This window comes from Bos javanicus, chromosome 23 (genome assembly GCF_032452875.1).
Source record: "Bos javanicus breed banteng chromosome 23, ARS-OSU_banteng_1.0, whole genome shotgun sequence".
NCBI lineage: Eukaryota > Metazoa > Chordata > Mammalia > Artiodactyla > Bovidae > Bos > Bos javanicus.
The window spans coordinates 28161294-28184741 of NC_083890.1; the positions used below are offsets into that span (position 1 = coordinate 28161294).

The 23448-nt window shown below is 52.9% G+C and overlaps 2 protein-coding genes across 6 annotated transcripts; both read right to left on the reverse strand.

The window, feature by feature from the left end:
• Positions 1–352: 352 nt before the first annotated feature.
• Positions 353–12744, reverse strand: VARS2 (valyl-tRNA synthetase 2, mitochondrial). Of its 5 annotated transcripts, none has more exons than XM_061398568.1 (30): positions 12551–12744; positions 11916–12152; positions 11703–11784; positions 11487–11587; positions 10840–10961; positions 10661–10727; positions 10476–10573; positions 9513–9594; positions 9226–9345; positions 8364–8475; positions 7580–7668; positions 6988–7078; positions 6646–6773; positions 6425–6528; positions 6162–6243; positions 5806–5882; positions 5623–5698; positions 5250–5355; positions 4993–5063; positions 4737–4862; positions 4417–4521; positions 4186–4254; positions 3990–4068; positions 3753–3880; positions 3469–3621; positions 2231–2437; positions 1419–1530; positions 1098–1273; positions 799–927; positions 353–683 (listed from the first exon to the last, which is right to left on the reverse strand). In XM_061398568.1, exons 2-30 carry the CDS (start codon positions 12114–12116, stop codon positions 579–581), a joined length of 3198 nt encoding a protein of 1065 aa, XP_061254552.1. In that variant the 5' UTR covers positions 12117–12152; positions 12551–12744; the 3' UTR covers positions 353–578. The 5 variants fall into 5 exon arrangements, with proteins under 5 accessions (XP_061254552.1, XP_061254554.1, XP_061254553.1 ...); XM_061398570.1 differs by having other exon boundaries at positions 12613–12701; XM_061398569.1 differs by lacking the exon at positions 9226–9345.
• A 123-nt stretch (positions 12745–12867) lies between these two features.
• Positions 12868–19542, reverse strand: GTF2H4 (general transcription factor IIH subunit 4). Its single transcript, XM_061398579.1, has 14 exons — positions 19291–19542; positions 18517–18659; positions 18146–18250; positions 17664–17795; positions 17306–17402; positions 17125–17213; positions 16579–16690; positions 16365–16433; positions 16081–16164; positions 15697–15829; positions 15375–15505; positions 14284–14331; positions 14030–14108; positions 12868–13186 (listed from the first exon to the last, which is right to left on the reverse strand). The coding sequence occupies exons 2-14, from the start codon at positions 18654–18656 to the stop codon at positions 13014–13016; spliced, it is 1392 nt and encodes a 463-aa protein (XP_061254563.1). The 5' UTR covers positions 18657–18659; positions 19291–19542; the 3' UTR covers positions 12868–13013.
• Between the last annotated feature and the right edge of the window lie 3906 nt (positions 19543–23448).

Consider the following 23448-nt stretch of genomic DNA (forward strand, 5'->3'; position numbering starts at 1 on the left):
AGAGCAGCCTGCAGCTCCCCAGGCCTGTGGAAAGTCCCCCATCCCCTCAGCACCTCTGGAGATAAGGCCAAGAAGCAGGGAAGCTCCCTTTTGGTGAAAAGCAGAGGAAGAGCCTGCAGAAGTCGGGCCACTGTCCGTAAGTGCAGGAAGTAAGTGGAACCCGGGTCACTGTGCTCAGGCCCTACTCGGGAGCATCTCTCCTCCAGTGAGGGAGGCCCCGCCCAGCACCCACTCCCACCATGGCCCAGAGCATGAGGAGGCCGTCCCGCTTTTCCCAGACCAGAGTCAGGAACAACCAAGAGGTGGGAAAGTCAGGGCTAAGGGAAAGGATAAAAGGACCACAGCAGACACGTTTGGGATTTTAAGTTTATCTGAGTGGCCTCCTTCCCAAACTTCCAGGTGGGATTGCAGAGGAGGGAGGCCAGGGCACACACGTGAGTGTCTCGAGGTCACCCAGTCATCTGACCAAGCCAGTCTGTTTCCTCACTGACAAAACGAAGGGGCTGGACCACAGAACACCCCGACGCTGCCCGGTCTGTCCCCAGAGGCCTCAAAGGCGGGTCTGGGAGGAAGGAAAGTCACGGGGATGGTGAGCTCCCAGGGCTTGGAAAATCATCCATCAGCTGCCGGAGGTGAGAGGCCGCCTTGTCCAGTTTTGACAACTCCAACTGGAGGGAAGAAAGCTGGGCGAGGAGAGAAGTGGCTGAGAATGGAGGCAGGGGAACCACCCGACACTGTGTGCCCCTAACCCCATTCCCTCAGGGAGTCCGGCGTCCTGAGTGGCTCCCCCAGCCTCACCCTCTGCTGCCTCTGAGTCTCCGCCTGTCCCTCGGATGGGGGCTGGGCTAGGAGGCCATCAAGCTGCTTCTGCAACTTGTGTCTTCGGGCAGCCAGCCGAGGTAGGTGGGTCTGGGGGTCCACCAGGCCCTGTGGAAGAACAGAGGAAGAAGGCTGAGACCTCTGCCATCCACCCAACACTCCCTCCCGCTCACCCACCACCATTCCAAGACCCCTCCTCACTTTACAGAACCCACCCCTTGCCCTCCTCCCAACATCCTCTCAGCCCCTCCCTGCCCCCTCCAGTCTCCTCTGCTCACCTGCAGCTCCATATACGCCTGACTGGTGTCACTGAGGGCGGCCTGGACCCAGCCTGAGGGGGCTGCTGCACCAGGGGGTAGAAGGCCCACCGCCCCACAGTAGCCCAGGATGCCCAGCGGCTCCAGGAAGGCCTCAAAGAGGCCCTGCTCGCCTGGCTCTGAGCTCTGCAGCAGCACTGGGGAGGAACGGGAGCCGTCAGGTGGAGGGCCCAGGTCTTCCTCCCACACCTCCTAACTCTGGGCCCTGCCCTCCCAGCTCCACCCTCTTCCCCATCAGATCCTCCTGTCTGCAGGGACTCAGGAGCCTGGGGCCCGCCTCACCTCGGGGCCGGGCCTTGGTGAGCTGGTAGGTGGCGCGCAGAGCCCTGAGCACCTGCACGGACTCCTGAACCCGGGAGAAGCGCCTCTCCAGCTCAGGCTGGTGCCAGTGCTCCTGGAGGTGTACATCCAGGGTCGGTAAGTGGGACCCCCCGAGACTCGGTCTCAACTCTCCTGGCTCTGACCTCCACCCACCCACCCCCATCTCCTTAGAGCAATGACCTGCTCTCTCCACCACACACACAATTCACCACCTCAAGGAATGGAACATGGCGAAAACTAGGGCATCATCTAAGAAGGTCTTAGATGATCCATGGACAATGTTTAGACCGAAGATGACAAACAACCAAAAATACATGATAATTTAAAAGGTATTATTCAAAGCTCATAAAACCCAGTAAGCAAAAAAAGAAACTTGGTTAAACTTGAAAATGATTTTTGGGTGAGTTTGTAGCATTTGAAAGCTTAAAACTACACTAAGATTTTTGGGATATCCTATTACCAAGATCTAATCCTCATCACAACCATGATACGTACTATTACTGTCCTCGGTTTAAAGATAGAGGAAATTGACACAAGGTCACACAGCTAGTGTCAGTCTGGTGACAGCATCCTGCTCTCAACCACTTGCTAATACTGCCCCCGACACCTTAGAGTTATTCCAGCCCTGCAGGAACAATCCGTCTTCCTCAAGACTCCACAGCAAAGTACAGACCAGCACTGTCAATGACCCCACAGCAGCAAGCCCTTCTAGAAGACTTCCCTCCGAATCTTTACCAGTAATCCCACTCCAAGACTCCATGGGTGTGACTCACCAAGCTGCGGGCACTCGGGTAGGGGGCAACACAGATGCTGGGGGCAGAGGGACCACCAGGCCTGGGGGGCAGCCTCTGCCAGAGCTCTTCAGCCAGGAAAGGCATCAACGGGGCGAGGAGGCGGAGACCGACGTCTGCACAGAAGAACAGGACCTGAGGCGGCTCCAGAGGGCGGGGAGAGTGTGATAGCACCGGCTTCACAGCCTCCTACGGAGGAAGCCAATGGTCAGGGGGCAGCCATGGCCACCTCCTTCCTCCACACACTCGCCGCCCTGCCAGTGGGGATGCTGTGGGTAAACGGGAGCACCCAGCATCTCTGAGACCATGAGCTGTCCCCAGACACAGTAGGGAGCATGCGACAAGGGGAAATCCAGGGCAGGGACTCGGGGGTGGGTGAGGAATAAAACTGTCAGGGACGTTTGCATTTAGAATGAAAAGCATTGAGTTTTGTGTTTTTTTTTTTTTAACCACAGAGACAGAAATGTTTTTTTTAAGTTGAGAAACAGAAATCTAGGACAGGGGTCCTCAGCCAACAGTGTCAGGATCACCTGGGACAAGAAATGAACACGCTCACCACCCTCCCCCAAACCTGCCTGCCTGAGCTGCTCTGGGGGTGGGACCTGACACTCCATGGTAAACAAGCCCTCCTTTGAGAGAATCCCTGGGTCTAAAGACCGGTACTCTTGCTCCCTGTCGGCTCCCAGCCTGCCTAGGGTCCGAAGGCAGCAATTACAGGAACTGAAAACAATCTCCATCTATGATACGAAGAGCTGACTCACTAGAAAAGACCCTGATGCTGGGAAAGATTGAAGACAAAAGGAGAAGTGAAGTGAAAATCGCTCAGTCAAAGGGGGAGGCAAAGGATGAGATGGTTAGATAGCATCACCAACTCAATGGACATGAATTTGATTACACTCTGGGAGATAGTGAAGGACAGGGTAGCCTGGCGTGCTGCAGTCCACGGGATCGCAAAGAGATGGACACAACTTAGCAAGTGAACAACAAGCCTCCCAGCCCTGTGTTGTCAGACTCAGTTTTCTAGAAGTGTCCCCTTCTCCCTGCTCCTCAGGTGACAGGCAGGGAACAGTGCCCAGACCAGTCCCAGAGAAGAGGGGAACTGGGATTTCTCAATCTCATCTCTCTTCCTATCCTGAGGGAGGAATTCAAAACCCAGTTCAGAGCTCTCTGCCAGGGGACAGGGAGCAGGGCTGCAGGGGGCCTGCCCCCGCCTCACTCACCAAGTAGACATCACAGAGTTTGTGCAGCCAGAAGTGGTGCAGGGCGTGGGTGACGAGCGAGAGCTCGCGGGTGAGGAAGCCCCGCTCGCAGTCCTGGGCCGTGCGGGCCAGGCAGCTGAGGATCCAGGTGTCCATGCGGGAGGCGGGGGACAGCTGTGGTAGAGGGGGCTTCAGGTTGGGACAACTCGATTCCCACCCAACTGCCTCCTTTCCTTCCAGACGCCTCCTCCAGGACTCAGATGTCGGACTACCCAGCTCCCAAGCATCTCCTCTTTCTGTCTTACCTCCTCCGCAGGTTGGGGTATGAATTCCTCCCCAAGAGCATTCAGGATAAAGCGCAGGGCATTCCAGATCTTATTGCAGAAGTGTCGGAAGCTCAGGACCTCAGAGACGGACAGGTGCAAGTCACCTCCTGGGAGGGAGTGGAGGTAGGGAGCATGTACTGGTGGCAGCTGCAGGGGAGTCCGCGGCTCTGCCCCACCACACAGAGGCCACTGCCCGCTGCCCTCACCCAGGCTTACCCAGGGCCCCATGGGAGCACAGGGTGAACCTCAGAGCATCTGTCCCACACTCGGGGATCCCATGAGGGAAGTCCTTTCTCTGCAACGAGAAAGAAGAAGGGTGGCAGCTGCCTGTGAGGCTGCAGGGCCAGAAGGCAGGTTGCACAGGGAACTAACTGGCGGCCATGAACTAGAGGCTGGAACAGGTCAGACTCACCTGCGCTGAGGCTGCAATCGCCAGCTCTGCGGGGTCCAAGTTTCCATCCCTCAGCTTGTCCTGCAGTACCTGGGGTGGGTGAGTAATTCACTGGCCTCAGTGGAAGCCCCTGCCCCTACCAGGGTCCCTCCTAGTGGCCCTCCCAGTTCCAGCACTCCTGCCAGCCCCTCCCTTCAGCTCCCCTTCCTTTATCTGGAAAAACCCATGCCTCTTGGGGCCCTCCATCCTGACCTGCAGCTCCACCCCACTGATGATGTCCCGTGGGTCCAGCACGTTCCCCAGGGACTTGCTCATCTTCCGGCCCTGCCTGTCCCGGACCATGGAGTGAAGCAGGACCTGGAGGCATGGAGGGGGTCAGAAGTGTGGCCTAAAGAACTTTCCTCTGGAGGGCCCTTGGCTGTCCTTCAGGGATTAGAGGTTAGGCTGGAAAGTGAATCAGGACAAAGGAACTGGGAACCCAGAAAACCCCATACAAGGGGTTAGAATGGAGGACAGGGCTTAGAGGAGACTGGGGAGTCTCAGAGAAGGGCGGGGCACCAAAGGGTCTTTACCTTGCTGAAGGGGAGCTGCCCTGTGAGCTGGGTCCCCAACATGACCATGCGGCCCACCCAGAAGAGCAGGAGGTCACTGCCCGTTTCCAAAAGTGACAGGGGGTAGAAACGAGCCAGGTCTGGGGTCTTGGAGGAAAGAGATAAACAGTGAGAGGCCCAAGCCTGGGGCCTCCAGCTCTTCATAAGACTCTCTGAGGGGCCCTGGGGGTCATTTCCTCATCCCCACCTTCACTCTCTTCCTCTCAACCCACCTCACCTCTCGGGGCCAGCCCAGGGCAGAAAAGGGGAAAAGAGCGGAGGAGAACCACGTGTCCAGGACATCAGGGTCTGGAATACAGAATGGAAACAATTGGAACCTCAGCATCAGGACCTCAGCCCACTGCTGCCCACCTCTCCAGCCCGACCCTCATTCACAGAGACCAGGGCTCTGCCCCATTCCCAGCTTCCCCGACCCCACCTTTCCCACCTCAGTACCTGCTCCCTCCCCAAACCCACCTCAGGTGGAATACCCACCCCTCTCCAGGGTCAGCTCCGCCCCTGGTCTCCCTGTTAATTCTGCAGCTACTTCTCTGGCCTCAGCCTCTGTCCGCCCGACCACCCAGAAGTCCTCCGTTTCACCCTGCAGAAGTAAGGAGTAGGGGGCAGTGAGAGAGAACAGCACGGGACAGGTGTGAGACAGCACTGAGTGTTCATGGTCTCTGGTGGGCTGAGAAAGGCTGGCGCCCTCTGGTGGTGAGATGAAGAAATGCCATCTCAGAAGCTGAGCTCTCACAACAGTAGTGTGGGATCAGAAGCACAGCTGGGACCAGCGCTGGAAGCCCTCTGACTCCTGTGCTGAGGCTCTTCTGGCCAAACCCAGCCCTCCCTTCCACTTTCTCCTACTGACCTTTGCATGTTCCTCTACAACCAGGTAGGCTGGAATCCGATGGCCCCACCACAGCTGCCGGGAGACACACCAGTCCCTGCCAAGAGGATAGGAGTGATTTTTTTTCTTCCTTTTTCCTATGAGTGATTTCTTAGTATGATCAGTGGGCCCCCTTCCCCCTCCCCTGAGAGCTCCCCTTCTTACCCAATGTGGGAAAACCAGTGCTGCCAGTTCTTCTGGTGGAAGGAGGGACTGAGGTCCAGGGCCCCCGACTCCACGGCCTGGAGGGGGAAGGACCTTAATGGTGGTTCCCTACCTGCACCCCCGATCCCCATGAATGGGACCAGTGGTCTCTGAGATGGTTCTGAAACTCAGAAAGAACCTCCCAAGCCTCCTGAGAAGAGTCTGGACTTGAGTGAAGATGCAAGCCAGCCCTTTCTGGGCACCCTGCCTCCATCCCCCCAGCTCTCCCCTCAACAAGCATAGCTAGAGAGGGCCCCAGCCTCCCTGTTTCTTCATTCCCGCCCAGGCCCCAGGCCCTCCCCACACTGCAGCCTCACCTTGGCGGCTTGCTCCCCCATTTCCCGGCAGCGGACAAACCACTGGCTCTTCAGTAGGTACTCTACCACGTCCCCGGAACGGCTGAAAGGGACACAGGACCCGACTGCGCAGGCCCTCAGTGCCGAGGACATAGCAGCCAACAACACAGACACAGAGCTCGTATTCTAGCCTGAGGGGTGCACAGCCCATCCTGCAGTCACTCTTAAGCTTCACCCATCCCCTTCTGGGGGCGGTCAGAGGAAAGGAGTGAAAACGGGCTTACCTGCAAATGGGCAGCACCATGGGGTGGTTCTGGAGGCCCCGGAACAGGCCCCGCTCCCTCAGTGCTGACAGAATCTTTTCCCGGGCCACAAATCGGTGAAGACCCTGCAGAAAAGTAGCAAAAGTAAAGCTTAAAGGCTACTAGAAAAATAAGAGGGTGGGGGAGGGGAGATGGGGCAGAGGGTGCCCTCAAAGGACGGGGTATCACTGGGCTGGTACCACCTGCAGCCAGTCCTCACAAAGGGCGGTCATGGTCCCATCCTCCGCAATGACACTCCGGGGGCTCAGGCCGTGTCGGGCCCCCAGCTCAGCATCGGCAGGGCTGTGCGCTGGAGTCACCTTCACCGCCCCTAAGGGAGCAGGACTGCCGTTAGCACTGGACCCTGACCCTGGCTTTTGCTTTTCCAGACGTGTCACCATCGCCCACGCTACCCCATCCCTCCCTCTCATCCCCCACTATCCACTGAGACCACCCTTCCCCTACTTTCTGCCTCTTCCTGGTTCTCGCCCCTCCCCTCTCCCCCAGAAGCCCTGACTTCCTGTCTCTGCCCTGCCCCCACTTACCTGTGCCCAGGTGTGGCTGAACAGTGCAGTCTGTGATAAGAGGGAGAAGCTGCCCCGTCAAGGGATGACAGAGTTGTCGCCCATGTAGATGCTAAAGGGAAGGGAGAGGGATCAAGGACAGACACATGTGTCGGGTAGAAGGGTCTGGGCTGGGCATGAGAACCCTGGAAATACGAGGGTGAAAACCAGAAGGTAAAGACCTACAGCAGGGCTCAGTAAACATTTTCTTAAGGGGCCAGAGTGTAAGAATTTTAACCTTTGCAAGCCAGGAGGAAAATTCAGTCTCTACAACTCTGCTCCACTGCCATGGCAGAGTTAGACAACACAAGATGGAGCTGCAGATGATACATAGGGAACGAGGGTGCTCATACAGAAACAGGAGATCTGGCCCACGGGCCACAGTCTGCCAGCCCTGAGCTGAAGAGTAACACCAGGAAGAGAAGGGACCTGAGTCAGAGCCACTGGAGAGCTGAGATAAGGGAAATTTCAGGAAAAGGAAAAAGGAGCAGAGAGGAGGAGCTGCGATCCCAAAAGGAAGGGAAGAGAAAGTATGGGGGTGGAAGGCCAGGCCGCAGGGAGCACTGAGTATTACCGTGTAGCGGGAATCATCAGGATGGACCGCCACAGCCACGTCTCCAGGCAGCGTCTCTGGCCTCGTGGTTCCCACCACAACCTCTGCATCTGAAGACGAAATTCAATCACTTAAAGGTGGTCCTCGCCCTCACCTTGTACTCCTGACACAGCTAAAGTCGGGAGAACTGGAAAAGGTGGGAGGCAGGGATGGTCAAGGTAGAGCAGGCCCCCAGGAGTAACTGGAGAAAACAAGGACCAACGTCTATAGGACCCTGGGGTTTCTGCTAAGCTAATGACCAGAGGCCTAACGGGATGTCTGGGGCTACAGAATTCCTCAACAGCCCGCTTGGGAGACAAGAGTAGAATGTTAATAAATCCAACTAGAATCTTTGCTTGGTGCCCTTATCATAAATGCTGTGCCTTCTTGGACGCAGCACCAGTCCCTCCTGTAAGAAACCTCTGACTATTCCAGCTCATCCATCTTCCCTTCTCCAAACCCCTGGGAATACTTACTGCTCAAACCACACTTCAGAACTAACCCTTTGTCTCTTTTAGGGGTAGCAGCCTGCTGTGGAATTACACTAAGCTCCCTCAGGGCAGTGACTGTGTGCACTTTTCTTACATGGCCCAGGATACCCAGGGTGAGTATCTCCAGGACGCAATACTTCCAAGGTTCCCTATGCCCCTCCATCCAAGTCACATGGAAGACAGGCTGGTGGGTTGCCTCCAAAAGCCCAAGGTGGGCTCAAGAAAACAGGGGAAGCAGAGGTTAAGTGGGTGACCCTTCCAAGGACTACCCTCACCAGGCTCTCCATCCACGGGGAAGGCCACGGAAAAGAGGAGGCCGAAAGACACGGGGGTGGGGCAGCCAGGCAACTGAAGCTCCGTGCGGCCAGGGAGGGGCCGGCTCTCCACCTGGGGGCGTGGAAGAGGCAGGGTCAGAGAGCAGCCTCTCTGCAAGGCTCACAACTGGTTTCCCACCTCCACTCATCCATAGCCCCGGCCTCCCTGCCATCCATCAAAAAGCCACTCAGAGGACCTGGGAGCCACTTCCTTCCCCTCACCTAATCCTTGTGCCGTCACAGTTAAAGAACATATTCACTGGACTTCCCTGGTGGTCCGGGGAAGGGATCACCCTTCCATGGGTTAAGGGTTAAGAACTCGCCTGCCAGTGCAGGGGACATGGGTTTGATCCCTGGTGTGGGAAGATTCCACATGTTGCAGGGCAACTAAGCCCACGCACCACACCTACGAAGCCCTCGCTCTAGAATCTGTGCTCTGCAACAAGAGAAGCCTGGGCACCGCAACTAGAGAGCAGTCCCCACTCGACACAACTAGAGAAAGCCCACAAACAGCAAGGAAGACCCAGCACAGCAAAAAATACAGAAGTAAATATTCACTGAGCACTTAAACCACACGCAGGTATTATGCCAGCCTCCTAGGAGTTCTCGCTGAATTCTCACAACACCCCTGTGATGCAGGTATTTCCATCAGCCCTGAATTTTACAGACCCAGGAGACTGAGGCTGACAGGCTAACAGCCTGTCAGGAGCCACATCGCTGGGAGGTGGCCAGATTCAGATGTGAATCCCGGCAGGCTGGCTCCAGAGTCCGAGCTCTCCCCCGGGCTCAGAGCTCTCACAAACCCACCTCTCCTCTGCCTCACCTCAATATCCGAGATGGCGGAGCGTAAGGCACACGACCAATTGACCAGCTGCCGGCTCCGGTACAACAACCCAGCCTTGTAGAGCCGCACGAAAGCTTCTGTCACGGCCACTGAGGAGCCCTAGGATGACCTGAGTGTCCACATCCAACAGCCTCCTCTCAGCCCACCCCCTGCCAGGGGCCCAGGCGTCCCCCTGGCCCCCCTAGCATACACAGCAACCCGCCTCCTTGCACAGAACTCTGAACACCTCCCTGACACCCACAGGGACCACAGCACCGAACACTCACGGTATCCATGGTAAAGCACTCTCGGTCCCAGTCCAGGGAGGCCCCCAGCGCTCGGAGCTGCTCACAGATCTCGCCACCTTTCCTGTGCCCAGACAGATTTGGGTCAGCAAACATGTCCCAGACATCAACTATGTCCCGGGCCTAGTGAAGCCCCAGCGGTGCTGGACTCTGGAGTGAGTTCGAGACTGATCTAGCCTCAAGAAGCTAATGGAGACACACAGGCCCAGTATATGGCTTTCTGTGATATTGAAAGAAACATAACATTTCTAGTAAAAGGGGAAGGGGCAGCCGATTTGTGGGAAACACAAAGAAGCTTTACAGAGAAGACAGCATGTGATAACAGACCTGGAAGAAAAAGGGTAATTTCAAGAGGATGCAAAGTGGGAACAGGTGAGGAGAGATGATGAAATCCAAGCAAAGGAAAATGGGATAAATGGAAGAAAAAACATATATATATATACACACACATATATATATATGGGGGAGCGCATGCATGCTTAGTTACTCAGTCACGTCCAACTCTTTGACACCCCGTGGACTGCGGCCTACTGGGCTCCTCTGTCCATGGAAATTTCCAGGCAAGAATATTGGAGTGGGTTGCCTTTTCCTCCTCCAGGGGATATTCCCTAACCAGGGACTGAACATGTGTCTCCTGTGGCTCCTGCATTGGCAGGCAGATTCTTTACCACTGAGCCACCTGGGGAGCCCATATATATGTGTACATATATATTTATATATGCACTTACACATAAATATATGCATTTTAACATATACAATACACAACAAATGCACACACACCAAGCTTGGAGACCCCACCAAATGCTAAGGGACTTCAGAGCTTACACTCCCACGGGAAGTTAGAGCTGAATGGGAAAAGCCCTGACTACAAGTTAGGAGAGGGGCTGGGAAGCCCAGATCCAAACCTGCTGTCTCAGCCCCTCCTGCCCTGCCCCCCATACTCACTCCTCCTTCCACTTCCACACCTCCCTAAGGAAGTCTTCCCGGCTCAGCTCATGTCTCCTCACGCCTCGCTCCTTCCACAGCTGTTTCTCCACCACAGCCTACAGTAAGATGAGGGGGCAGAGAATCAGGTCACTTTGGGGGAAGAAATCTCACTCAAGTAAAGGGATGAGTGGCAAAAGACATACTTGGGTCGCAATCCCTGCATGATCTGAGCCAGGGACCCACAGCACCCGATCCCCACGCATCCGGTGCCTGCGAAAGAAAAACCCTCATGGGAATCCATGGCTTTACATGTTCATTTAGCCTCATCCTTTCCCAATTTCTTTCTCCTCCAAGAACTCATGCAGCCCCATTCCCCTCTCACCAGCGCACGAGAGCATCCTGTATGGCCACGGTCAGCGCATGCCCAATGTGCAGGGAGCCTGTGACATTAGGGGGTGGGATACACATGGAAAAGGTCTCCCCTGTGGCCTGGGGCAGCCTGGCCTAGAAGGAAAGAAAAGTCAAATGGCAAGAGAGGACTGGATGTTCCCTGGGGAATAGCACCCTCTGGTGTCTCCAAAGCAGAAAGAACTATAGGAAAAAGTCTGGCAAGTAACAGGGAAGAGGATAACCTTTGAGACACCAGGGGGAGAAGATAAGCTTTCCCTGCTTTTCGGCAGGTATTCTTGCCTGGAAAATCCCATGGACGGAGGAGCCTGGTAGGCTGCAGTCCATGAGGTCGCTAAGAGTCGGACACGACTGAGCTACTTCACTTTCACTTTTCACTTTCATGCATTGGAGAAGGCAATGGCACCCCACTCCAGTACTCTTGCCTGGAGAATCCTAGAGACGGGGCAGCCTGGTGGGCTGCTGTCTATGGGGTCGCACAGAGTCGGACATGACTGAAGCGACTTAGAAGCAGCAGCAGCAGCAATGTGGTTGGCTGTGAGCTCCAGACTCGTGCCCACCAATCTTATGGGCCATTCTGTCCTGGGGATTATTTAGCACTCCTCCCTGCCAGGTACTAACCTGATATTCTGGTTTGAAGAAGCCCTCTCGCACCCACCAAGGGTACCAGGCAGCCTCAACGTACTGGGGGCTGTATGCAGGAGGCAGGGGTCGGGAGACATCTAGGAGGCAGAGGAGAGCCCCACTAACTCCTGACTTCTGTTCCCAGGTTGCATTTCAGCAGACCGAATGGGCAACCAAAATGTGAGGGAAAAGGCCTTCAGGTTTCCTAGTTACCTTTCTTTTCTCCATGTTCCGTGGGGATTTCATACAACACTCTCTCCTTAGGGGTCCAGGCCTTACTGGATTCTGCAGGTGACTGCAGAGAGGAACCAGAATGCGGGCTGCAATTTCAGGATACCCCAGGCATCTGGAATCCAGCCAGTCTGTCCTCCAGTGCTCTCCCAAGATTTCTCAGAGAACCAAGGACCAGCTGTCGGGACTCCTAACCTTGCTCTTGGGGGCTATCCCAGCCTCCAGCGATGCCTGCTTCTCTCGCAGGCGCTTCTGTTTGGCTTCACGGTTCCTCCGGGAGATGGCTGATCCATTTGGCTCTGACTGGGTGGAAAGGGGACGGGACCTGGGGAGGCCCCGTGAGGGCCTCAAGCCCCAAAGCGGTGGTCGAAAAGAGGTCAGAGGTAAATGAGGCATCGGGAGTGCTTGGCAAGGGGCCAAAGTCTGTTCCAGCTACAGCACATTGGGAGGGTATGGTGGTGAGGGAGGGTCACAACTCCCAAAGTCACACCCTCTTACCCCCGCCTCTTCCCGCCTCCCTCCAGCACTGACTGGTAAAGTATCTAGCCCATCCCTCACAACCCTCCCTCTGTGAGGACTAGAGTAGACAGGGTCTTCTAATTAGCAGCGCTCTTCCGGGACAGAGTAAGTCTCAGGCCCTCAACCTATTCAGCTGAGATGTGGGGGTGACCGTAGACACAGAGGAGAGGGAAAGGACTCAGGGATTCTGGCAGATGATGGACATCAGAGCCAGCAAGAGGTCCCACCAGGATCACTACTTGTCCGCCTCCTCAAAGGCCATCTGCACTGCCCCCAGCCCGCGTGCTGATCTGCCTTCCCGCCCGACGCACCGCGCGGGTCCTGATCCTCCAGCACTTCCCACTCCCCGATCGCCGGCCCGCTGCGCGCTCACCCGGTGAGCCCGCCGCTATCCCAGGGTGCCCCGCGGCGTGGAGCGTAGGGGGGCGGCGGCAGGTACTGAGGAACCAGCGAACCCGGCCCGAGCGTGACTCGCTAGCCGCGCGGCGCTGAGGCGGAGCCCCGCCCGGGCGCATGCGCACTAGCTGGCCTCGGCCACACCTCCTCCTTCTCGCGAACCAATGGCTGTCGACGCGGAGATGAGCGCTGCCGGCGCGGAGAGAGGAGGTTTCCCAGGGAGGTGGCGGGGTAGTGTGGTTCACTTTCACAATTTTATTAAACTAGAAAAGTCCCGACGTGTGAATTAAAAAAAAAACACCTGAGTTCTGAGGCCGCGCCAGCCTCCACGCAGCCCGCCTTCCCGGGTGCGCCCCGCCCAGGTCCAGTCCCGCACTCTCAGGAGTTGTGTTTCTGCCGCTTCCAGAAGCGCTTGACGTCGCTGTGCCCAGCCGGGGTCACCACCATGAGCCGCTTGGCCGAGTTCTCGAACACCAGGACGCCCAGCTCCCGCGCGTGGGCCAGCAGCAGCTCAAAGTCCACTTGTGACAGGAACTGGTTATACAGGACGCCTGGGATCCGCAAGTCAGGTGCAGCAGGGAGAGAGAGAGAGGTGAGAACGGGAGGTGGGAGCCCCTCGATGGCAGCCTCAGGGAACCAGCCTCAGGGAACCAGCGGTCTCGGCTTGCCACCCACATTTAAATCTTAACACTAGCATGACCCAGCCATATTCAAGAAGGCAGTATAATACAGTAAGAAAACCCATTGCTAACCAAAACCAGAGAAATTATCCCTATGAGTTATCCCTCAAATCCTAAAAGATGATGCTGTGAAAGTGCTGCACTCAATATGCCAGCAAATTTGGAAAACTCAGCAGTGACCACAGGACTGGAAAAGGTCAGTTTTCATTCCAATGCCAAAGAATGTTCAAATTACGGCACAATTGCACTCAATCTTAAAGGAAATCAGTCCTGAATATTCATTGGAAGGACTGATGCTGAAGCTGAAACTCCAATACTTTGGCCACCTGATGTGAAGAACTGACTCACTGAGGATGAGATGGGTGGATGGCATCACCAATTCGATGGACCTGAGTTTGAGTAAGCTCTGAGAGTTGGTGATGGACAGGGAAGCCTGGTGTGCTGCAGTTCATGGGGTCAGAAAGAGTCGGACATGACTGAGCAACTGAACTGAATTGAATCCCTTCCAATTTCCCTCTTCTAGCTGAATCCAAATCACACTCATTCGAGAATTTATTTACTGCCATCAACTCATCCCGAAATAAAACATGCATGGGTTTACTAGCCCATGCAGTAAACAAAAAATAAAATGCATGAACAGCTTTTTCAGCTCACCAAGACTGAATTGTCCTTCTTCTGGCCAATGACCAAAAAAACCCACCAGAAGCCACTCACCTTCGGTGAACCGGAGCCTGTCCCTTTCCAGCTCCCAGAGCCGAATCTGGTCTGTGATGGTGGGAGGCAGCACCGGTGTCTGCAGGGGCAAGGGATGGCCCTTGTAAGGTTCAGAAGCACTGCTCCAGGCAGCCCCAGCCCTCCACTCATTCCCCAGATTTGGATTTCCATTTCTCTTTCCCATCACTTCATCACCAGGTACCAAGGGCTCTCAGCCTCCGGCAGCTGTTGTCCCTCCAGCCTCATTTTTGTACCTGTTTAAGCATCACTGGGTGGGCCCTTGTCCTTAGGAAATGGATGATCTAGGAAAACAGACAAGAATTGGGATCAATGGCAGTAAATAAATTCTCAATGAGTGCAATTCTCATTGCACAGAATTCTCAAATAAGAAAGCAGAAAAGCTACCTGTCTTCTAATGTCACTGAACATCAACTGATTGTTTAAAAATTCATAGGCATATGCCTATCAATTCAACACATCCCATAGCTGTTGTCTTTAGGTATTGCTCCCATTGGTGATGTCTGCTGCTGCTTCTTTGGCATATTTTCCCTTTCCATAGTTTTTTTTTTTTTCTTTAAAGTAATAGCAACTATTATTTTTGAGCACTAACTGCATGGCAGGCTCTGAACTAAATGGTTTACCTGTATTTCACTGACTTGGTTCAACAACCCTTTGTGAAAGCCGCTCAGTCTTGTCCGACTCTTTGCGACCCCATAGACTATGCAGTCCGTGTAATTCTCTAAGCCAGAATACTGGAGTGGGTAGCCTTTCCCTTCTCCAGGGGATCTTCCCAACCCAGGGATCGAACCCAGGTCTCCCACATTGCAGGCGGATTCTTTACCAGCTGAACCACAAGGGAAGCCCAGGAATACTGGAGTGGGTAGCCTATCCCTTCTCCAGTGGATCTTCCCAACCCAGGAATTGCACTGGGGTCTCCTGCATTGCAGGTGAATTCTTTACCAACTGAGCTAGCAGGGAAGCCCTGATAGCTGAAGTGAGATCTATCAGAAGCCCTGAGTGAGAACTGTCATTATTTCCATTTTCCAGATGAGGAAACTGAGGCTCAGATAAGAGAAACAACTAGGCCACCAGTGCAGCTAGGAAGTGGTGGTGCTGAGATACAAATGCAGAGTTATAGCTCCTCCTTACGTGTCTTCTGCAGGAGGGTCTCCCTCTCCCCACACTGAGAGCCTTGACTTCTCATGACCTGATGTTCACACGCAGACAACTCACCACCACCTTCTGTAACAGACTCCACGCTAGCCTTCCGGAAGGTGACCACCCCGTAACCTACAACCCACGTGCAGCCTTTCTTTCCACCCACACCTTCCCCAAGCAGGGATACCTGCTGGGCTGTGATGCCACTGGCAATAGCCTGCTGCACGCTCTCCCGGGTCACCTGTGCCACCACCATGTTGGGGAAGCGATAGAGCATCTCAGAGAAAAGGGCAATGAGGGCGATCTGCAGCTCCGACTCTGACCAGAAGATAGGAAAAGAGGATTAGGAGGGTTCCCACCATCTAGGCTCCCCCAGGCCTCAGAGAGCTCTGTAAACCGCCAAGTTACAAGCGTACGTGACCAGAAGCTGGCAGTCCCTCCTGCTTCTTCCCGCTTCTTCCTCCCCTCCCCACCAGCCTGCTCTCCAGGGGCCCTCTGTCCAGCCTCACCCGTGTAGGCATACAGTCGGTAATTGGTTTCCACAACAATGAAGCCTGGCTGATGTGCAGTGCCCCCAGCCCCAGAAACACCTGACGAGAGATTGATGGCCAGGCGTGTGGGGTAGTAACGCCGAGATTTCCTCTGAAAAGGAGAAGGGAAAGGCCACAGGCCCTCTCTCAGGCCTCACTGCCCTACATCTTCCTCCTGAAACATCAGATTCCTCCCAGTGCCCAGGACCTCAGCTCCCAACTTCTCTCCCTCAAGGGAGATAAGTATTCAGTCCTGGCAACTGCTTCTTGTGACTGCCTCCCAAGACCCCACTCTCCTTTAAAGGCCAAGGCACCATCCCACCCTGTCTCTTCAGTACAGGCCATGTGTCTGGGTGTTCATACCTTCCTCTGGAAAACAAGCCCAAACTCACGCAGATGTTGCAGGAAGTTCAACAGAGAATCACTCATACCTTCCACAGAGTAATCCTGGGGAAAAGGAGTGGCCAGCTAGGGTCCAAAACACATCCCATTCTCCCTTTCCCAATCCCATACACTCACTCCCTCTTTTCCCATCTCTGCATGTTCTTTGTTCATTCTTATCCTCCACTGTATTGCCCCATTACCTCATTTCCCCTTCCCATCTCTTTACTCTCTTCCCATCTCGCCCACTCAGGCCCCCTGCTTACCTTGCCCAGAGTGGAGAAGCTGAGCTGGAAGAGGAAGGAGAGAATCTCCACTAGGTCCATGCCCCGACTCTAGGGAGGAATGGGCAGAGACAAAGGGGGAGGGGTGTGAGGGAGGAAATGAGAAAAAATCAGGGAACAGAGTCTGTGGGCAGCAGTCCCTCAGTGGGTCTGGGGAAGAGTAGAGCGTGCTGGCGGGCACCCCTGACCTGCTCACCTGGGCTGTCTGCAGATACTGCAACATAAAGTACCAGAGCTGGGCTGGGGTGTCCAGCAACAGGAACTGGAAGCCGGCAGAGGTAATGCAGGGTGGCTCTCCAGGTTCGGCACTGGAGACAGACAGGGCTCATGGCAGAGGTGTGCAGAGAAAGGCCACCGTCCCACCTGTGTGCCCACGTTTGTTTTTTTTTGGTTTATCTCTTGCCATATTCTGCTCTACTCTCCTTTTAAAAATATTTATTTATTTGGCCATGCCAGGTCTTAGTCGTAGCATGCGGGATCTTCCATCTTTGTTGAGGCAAGCAGTATCTTTGTGTGACATACAAACTCTTAGTTGTGGCATGTGGGATCTAGTTCCCTGACCAGGGATTGAACCCGGGTCCCCTGCATTGGGAGCGTGGAATCTTAGCCACTGGACCACCGGGGACGTCCCTCAGCCCGCCTTTTTCAGTCAGTCCCCTCCAATCCTGACCCAAGGTGGACTCAATTTAGCAGGACTCAAGGACATGGCAAAACAGAGCTGTTGTACCTCTGGCTGCCTCACCTCTTCATGAGCCCAGCCTGGCTGAGGAGCTGAGCCAAGTCCTGGCTGACGGCTGCACTGGGGGATCCCACCATGAAGTGCAGGACCACCTGAGGAACGGAAGAGAACAGAGTTGGATGCCTTAAAGGCTGTGGGAAGCGGGAACAAAAGCAGAGACACCCACAGAGTCCCAAGTCCTCACCTCCCATCGCTCCTCGGCATACTTGTCAAGTGAGAGGACGTCCCGGGCATGCTTGTCTGGTCCCAGCTGACTTGTGTCATCAGACCAGGCCTTGCCCCTATGCCAGGATGGCCAACAGTAAGGAACCCTACCTGTGTTCCCCACCCATGCTTCTGCCCTTAGTTGACCCTCATCCCCAGGGACCGTGAGTGGGAGACATTTTCTACACCATGTAGCTCCATCTGGTCCAACTTACTCTTAAAGGAGCTTCCAAAAGTGGAGCCTGCAAGGTTGCAGAGAGGCCCCTCAGGAGCTCCCCGGCCAGCAATTCAATCACTATGTCCCCTACCCAATTTAGGAAAAGACGGAAGTGACATACCCACCCAGAAGGGCAATGCGGAGGTTTTGGCGGAAGATGGGGTTGAGGATGAGGCCCTGGAGACCACCAGGGAGCAGCTGGGTGTGCCAGATACGGAGGCCGCTCAGCAACCCCGTGCTTTCCTCCTGAGCTCTGGAACAGAAGCAGAGAGGTGAGAGAGAAGACTAGGGAACAGAAAGAAGGAGACCCACAAAGGTGTCAGTTTCTGCCTTTTCTAAACTGGTGGTCCTCAGAACACCATTTCACAGAGTGAGATGTGTCTTAAGGCAATGTTTCTTTACTGTAACACCTACCAGAGCCTTGTAACAGACATCACAACTCTCCGAGAGGCAAAATACAGTAATGAGAATTTCCCAAATGTGTTTAATTATAAGTTGTTGGTGTCCCCATTAATATTTCCTAGAAGTGGTCCAAGAATAGCAGTTTGGGAAGCCTAGCTGTTGAGAAATTTGTATCTGGCTAAAAATGCAGGAGAGACTCACTTGCTGAATTCCTTCTTCACCCACAGGGCTACAGCAGCTTGTGGCAAAGGCTGCTCCAGAAAGAGCATCCGCATCACCCAGTTCTTAGCCAAAGATGGGAGCTCCCTATAAGCAGGGAGAGGGACAATGTTAATATCAGAGACTGTCTTAGAACTGCATCCCTGCCATCCATGGCCTCTCAAACTTCTCACATTCACCCCCCAACACTTTTACCTGTCTTGCTGCCCCCACATCCTCTATCTGGCTTGGCCTGACACACTTTACTCTCCAAGCCCACCAGGGCTAAGCTTCTACCCACAATAACTTATTTCAATCTGCAGGCCCCATTACATTTCCCTGCCATGGACCCTACCATGAAGGGGGGTCCTCACCTGAAGACAGCCAGGCAGGTGGCAGGGTGCCCATACAATCGATCCAATATACCAGGGCTCAGGCCTCCTAGGAATTCCTGCAAGTTCCTGCATTGTAGGTGTACTCGATTCAGTCCACCCCTGGAAGGGGTGCTCTCCATCACCTGAGAGATCCAAGTGTTAGTGTACCCCCACAAGCCATGCCAGTGTCACCCCTCACCTTTCTAATTCTGATTCCCGATCCACTGGCCCCCATGAAAACTCATCTATGGTTTCCTTTTTCATGTCACTCACCTCCTCTTGTTTCTCCCAGTCCTGACCAGCCTCCCCTCTTTTCCTGCCTTCTCACCTCACTTCTGGCCTAAACACCAGTCTTCTCTCAATTTCTAGATGACAAAATTGTCAATTGTCCCATATTTGCAAAAATACTTGATATTTCAATGAATTGTCTCATCTTTACTTAAGCAGTGACAAAGATACTTGTTTGAGCCCAACCCTCTTTCCCTTCTGCCTCTTTTGGTCTGATCAGCCTATAAGTTCCAAATTTGTATGTTCTTCCCATCTACTTCTTGGCCCCACCTCGTGCTGAGCACAGCAGTAACTATTTTTCCCCTCCATGTCTCCCAAATCCAATTCCACTTCTTTCCTCTTCTCTCACCGAAGACCAACTCATCCCATTCACCCTGATCTACGCCACACGATCTCCCAACTTGTCCCCTACTTTCTTCCCAGTCCTCGCCTCTCTCAACTCTCTCCCTCCTATCTCCACCACCCCTTCTCTCCCTGCACCCTTACCGTAACTCAGTGTCGATCCCCTCCTCGTGCACTCCGAGTCACAAGCCGTCGCTTAAACGGAGCCAGTGGCTCCCGGGAAGAGGAAAAAGGATGGCGGAAAATGACAGGGAAAAAAATGGGAGAAGACGAAAAATTTCACCGACTGGAGTTCAGATTGGAGGATTCAGAAGAGAAGGGAAGGAGTGGCGAAGTGGGGAGGATAAAAATCGGCGCTGCACTCGCCCACAGCAGGGCATGCTGGGAACTGGAGTCTTGTCCTTCCTCACCCGGGAGCAAGCTGAGGCGCGTCTGACTACAACTCCCAAAAGGCACCGCGAGGAAGCCTAGCGGAGAGAGGCTGGCTTGTACTTAAGAGAGCCGGGAGCACCAGAGGTCTGGCTGCTTGGTTCCGCCTCCCTATCTACCCACTCGGCTAACGGCGAGTCTAACTGACTGAACTCGAGTGGGGACTCTGGGAGTAGAAATACCCCGAGGGCTTCCTGGCGGAGGTGCAGACACTGCTTGGTGGTGAGGCACTTACGTGTCGAGACGCAGGAAACTGGGTTCCTTGAGCTCAGTTGCTTCCCATAAAATTGGAATAATGCACTTTCCAGAGCATTTTCTCGAATTAGGAGTTAATTCAATCCATTGCGCCTTCCTCAGTACCTAAAGTGAAGTCGCTCAGTCGTGTCTGACTCTTTGCAACCCCATGGACTGGGGCCTGTCAAGCCCCACCATCCATGGGATTTTTCCAGTCAAGAATGTTTCCTTCTCCAGGGGATTTTTCCGACCCAGGGACCGAACCAGGGTCTCCCGCACTGAAGGCAAACTCTACCGTCTGAGCCACCAGGGAAGCCCAAGTCCTCCACAAATGTTCTCATATCCTTCATGCTTCCACCCACCTCCCCAGTTCAGTTCAGTCGCTCAGTCGTATCCGACTCTTTGCAACCCCATGGACTGCAGCCAGGCCTCCCTGTCAGTCACCAACTCCTGAAGCTTACTCAAACTCTTGTCCATTGAGTTGGTGATGCCATCCAGCCATCTCATCCTCTGTCATCCCCTTCTCCCGCCTTCAGTCTTTCCCAGCATCAGGGTCTTTTCCAGTGAGTCAGTTCTTCACATCAGGTGGCCAAAGTATTGGTTTCAGCACTTCCTGTTTAATTTGAATATCCTAATAAATGCAGTTTTTAAAAGAAAAATTGTTTAGCCTGATTTGATTTATGAAACTATTATGGGGTGAGGGAACTTCTTCAGTAAAAGCCAGAGCTACACGTTCCCCCAAATTCCTGAAAGGCAAGTTTTATTGGGAAGATCCCCTGGAGAAGGGAATGGCTATCAAGTCCAGTATTCTGGCCTGGAGAATTCCATGAACTGTATAGTCAATGGGGTCGGAAAGAGTTGGACACCATTAAATGACTTTCACTTTCACTTTCAAGTTTTGTTATTCCCACTTTGCAGACTAGAAAATGGAAACTCATTGACATTAAGAAATTTGTGATTGTAATCAGATAGCTACAAAGTGCTGGAACTGGGATTTGAAGTACATTTGCAAGTGACCAGGAATCAAAATGGTAAGACTAAGCCTTTGTTACACTTTGTAGCCAGCCCATGCATGTTTTGTTGGTCTGTTTCTTGAGCAATGTTTAAAATCCTCAAAGAGTGACACAAGACTGGCAAAGCTGCTTTATGACAGACGTTAAATAAGGTTAAAGGACAAATTATAATCTTTATTTTTGGGGGCTCCAAAATCACTGCAGATGGTGACTGCAGCCATGAAATTAAAAGATGATTACTCCTTGGAAGGAAAGTTATGACCAACCTAGACAGCATATTAAAAAACAGAGACATTACTTTACCAACAAAGGTCCGTCTAGTCAAGGCTATGGTTTTTCCAGGAGTCATATATGGATGTGAGAGTTGGACTATAAAGAAGGCTGAGCACCGAAGAATTGATGCTTTTGAACTGTGGTGTTGGATAAGACTCTTGAGAGTCCCTTGGACTGCAAGGAGATCCAACCAGTCCATCCTAAAGGAGATCAGTCCTGGGTGATCATTGGAAGGACTGATGTTGAAGCTGAAACTCCAATACTTTGGCCATCTGATATGAAGAGCTGACTCATTTGAAAAGACCCTGATGCTGGGGAAGATTGAAGACAGGAGGAGAAGGGGACGACAGAGAATGAGATGGTTGGATGGCATCACCGAGTCAATGGACGTGAATTTGGGTAAACTCTGGGAGTTGGTGATGGACAGGGAGGCCTGGTGTGCTGCAGTTCATGGGGTCGCAAAGAGTCGGACACGACTGAGCGACTGAACTGAACTGAACTGAATTGGTAATCTGGGAAAAAATGGTTGATAAAATAGCCAAAATACAAAGAGCACTTATCTCTCAAAAGCAGTAAGAAAAAGAAACAATATAATAGAAATACTAAGAAATAACAGATGGTAAATGCAATAAACACAAGTGCCTTGTAACCAAATGAAGAAACTCTCAAAAGTGATTCTTTGTGACCCCATGGACTATACAGTCCATGGAATTCTCCAGGCCAGAATACTGGAGTGGGTAGCCTTTCCCTTCTGCAGGGGATCTTCCCAACCCAAGGATCAAACCCAGGTCTCCCGCATTGCAGGCAGATTCTTTACCAGGTGAGCCACCAGGGAAGTCCAAGAAACTCTCACCTTCACTCTTAATTGAAAGTGAAAGTGAAGTCACTCAGTCTTGTCCGACTCTTTGCAACCGTATGGACTGTAGCCCCCAGGCTCCTCCGTCCATGGGATTTTCCAGGCAAGAATACTGGAGTGGGTTGCCATTTCCTTCTCCAGGGATCTTCCCAACTCAGGGATCAAATTCAGGTCTCCCTCCTTGCAGGCAGACTCTTTACTGTCTGAGCCACAAGGGAATTCACTGTTAATTAAGGAAAAGTCAATTAAATAAATAATGTCCAGTTAGCAATGATAGTAATAATGACAACCTCACTGTTGGTTCAGTATACATGAGCACTTGACCATATTCATAATACTTTTGTGGAAAGTTGACATAGGCATACCCTTCTAAGGGTAATTTGGCAGTATATACCAATGGTTTTAATGATTATCCTTTGACCTAGCAACTCCCCGTTAGGAAGGTAGCACACTGAAATTCTCCGACATGTGTAGAGAGATATACATGCAAAGATGTTTACTAAACTGTGTTTGTTGTTGTAGCCTAAAAACATTGGAAACAGCCCAAATGTTTATCACTGGGAACTGGTTAGATAAAATGTGGGTAGTTGAAATATAGAATACCAGGCAACACTTGCAGAGGAGGTCACTGTGTCCTGGCCTGAACTGTGGACCACCTATAATGGCAGAGAGAAAAGTAGATTACAAAGTGGCACACCTACTCCAGTGTGCATTTACGTGTGTGTAAAACTGAAATAGGCCGTATACTTCATTTTAATCAGAACAAGCAAGGGGAGCTGGGTGGACTGGATCATGGTTCCCTACATTACATGTAGGGAAAACTAAGTCTGCACTGTCCAGAACAGGAGCTGCTAGTCACCTGTGGCTCTTTAAATTAACTAAAATAAAATTTTTAATTCAGTTTCTCAGTCACATTAGCAGCATTTCAAATAATAGCTGCATGTAGCTAGCAGCTACCTATTAGATGGTGCAGTTGTAGACCTTGATCACAGAGTTCTCTTGGAGAGTCCTGCTTTAAGGGATGCAAGGGGTCCGATGTCCAGCTGAGCACAGTCTGAGTTCCTAGAACCGGTCTTCAGGAGGAAAATCAGCCTGGGCTCCTTGGAGCTGCGATTATGGAAAGAGCTCCCTGACTAGGGCTATCCACTCTGTGTATGAAAACTTCCTATGATGGGTAATGGAGAGCTCATGTCTTTTCCCCCTCAGGTGACCCGGAGAGAAGGAACAGAGACAGGAGCTGACAGGCTGTTCGCCATCAGTTTTTCTGTTTCCCAGCTGTGCTACCTTGGGCATATTGCTAACCTAACAGAGGTTTTTCTTCTCTGCGAAATGGCAATAACTACTTCCTATGTTGAATTAACTAAGATATAAAACTCCAGAAAAACATCTACTTCTGCTTCATTGACTATGCTAATGCCTTTGTGTGGATCATAACAAATTGTGGAAAATTCTTAAAGAGATGGGAATACCAGACCACCTGACCTGCCTCCTAAGAAA

Bases quoted from the DNA above. Each gene is read 5' to 3' on its own strand.
- VARS2 (XM_061398568.1), bottom strand. From the start codon at position 12,116: ATGCCTCATTTACCTCTGACCTCTTTTCGACCACCGCTTTGGGGCTTG. The intron at 6,529-6,645 runs GTGGTACCAGCC...ACTTTTCTGCAG, and splicing joins TTTGTGAGGACTGGCTGCAG to GGTCTTCACCGATTTGTGGC. The intron at 4,522-4,736 runs GTAAAGACCCTT...CCATGCCTCCAG, and splicing joins GGCAGCTCCCCTTCAGCAAG to GTCCTGCTTCACTCCATGGT.
- GTF2H4 (XM_061398579.1), bottom strand. From the start codon at position 18,656: ATGGAGAGCACCCCTTCCAGGGGTGGACTGAATCGAGTACACCTACAA. The intron at 17,214-17,305 runs GTGAGGACTTGG...TCCGTTCCTCAG, and splicing joins ATGCCGAGGAGCGATGGGAG to GTGGTCCTGCACTTCATGGT. The intron at 14,109-14,283 runs GTACAAAAATGA...TTGCCCCTGCAG, and splicing joins ACCCAGTGATGCTTAAACAG to ACACCGGTGCTGCCTCCCAC.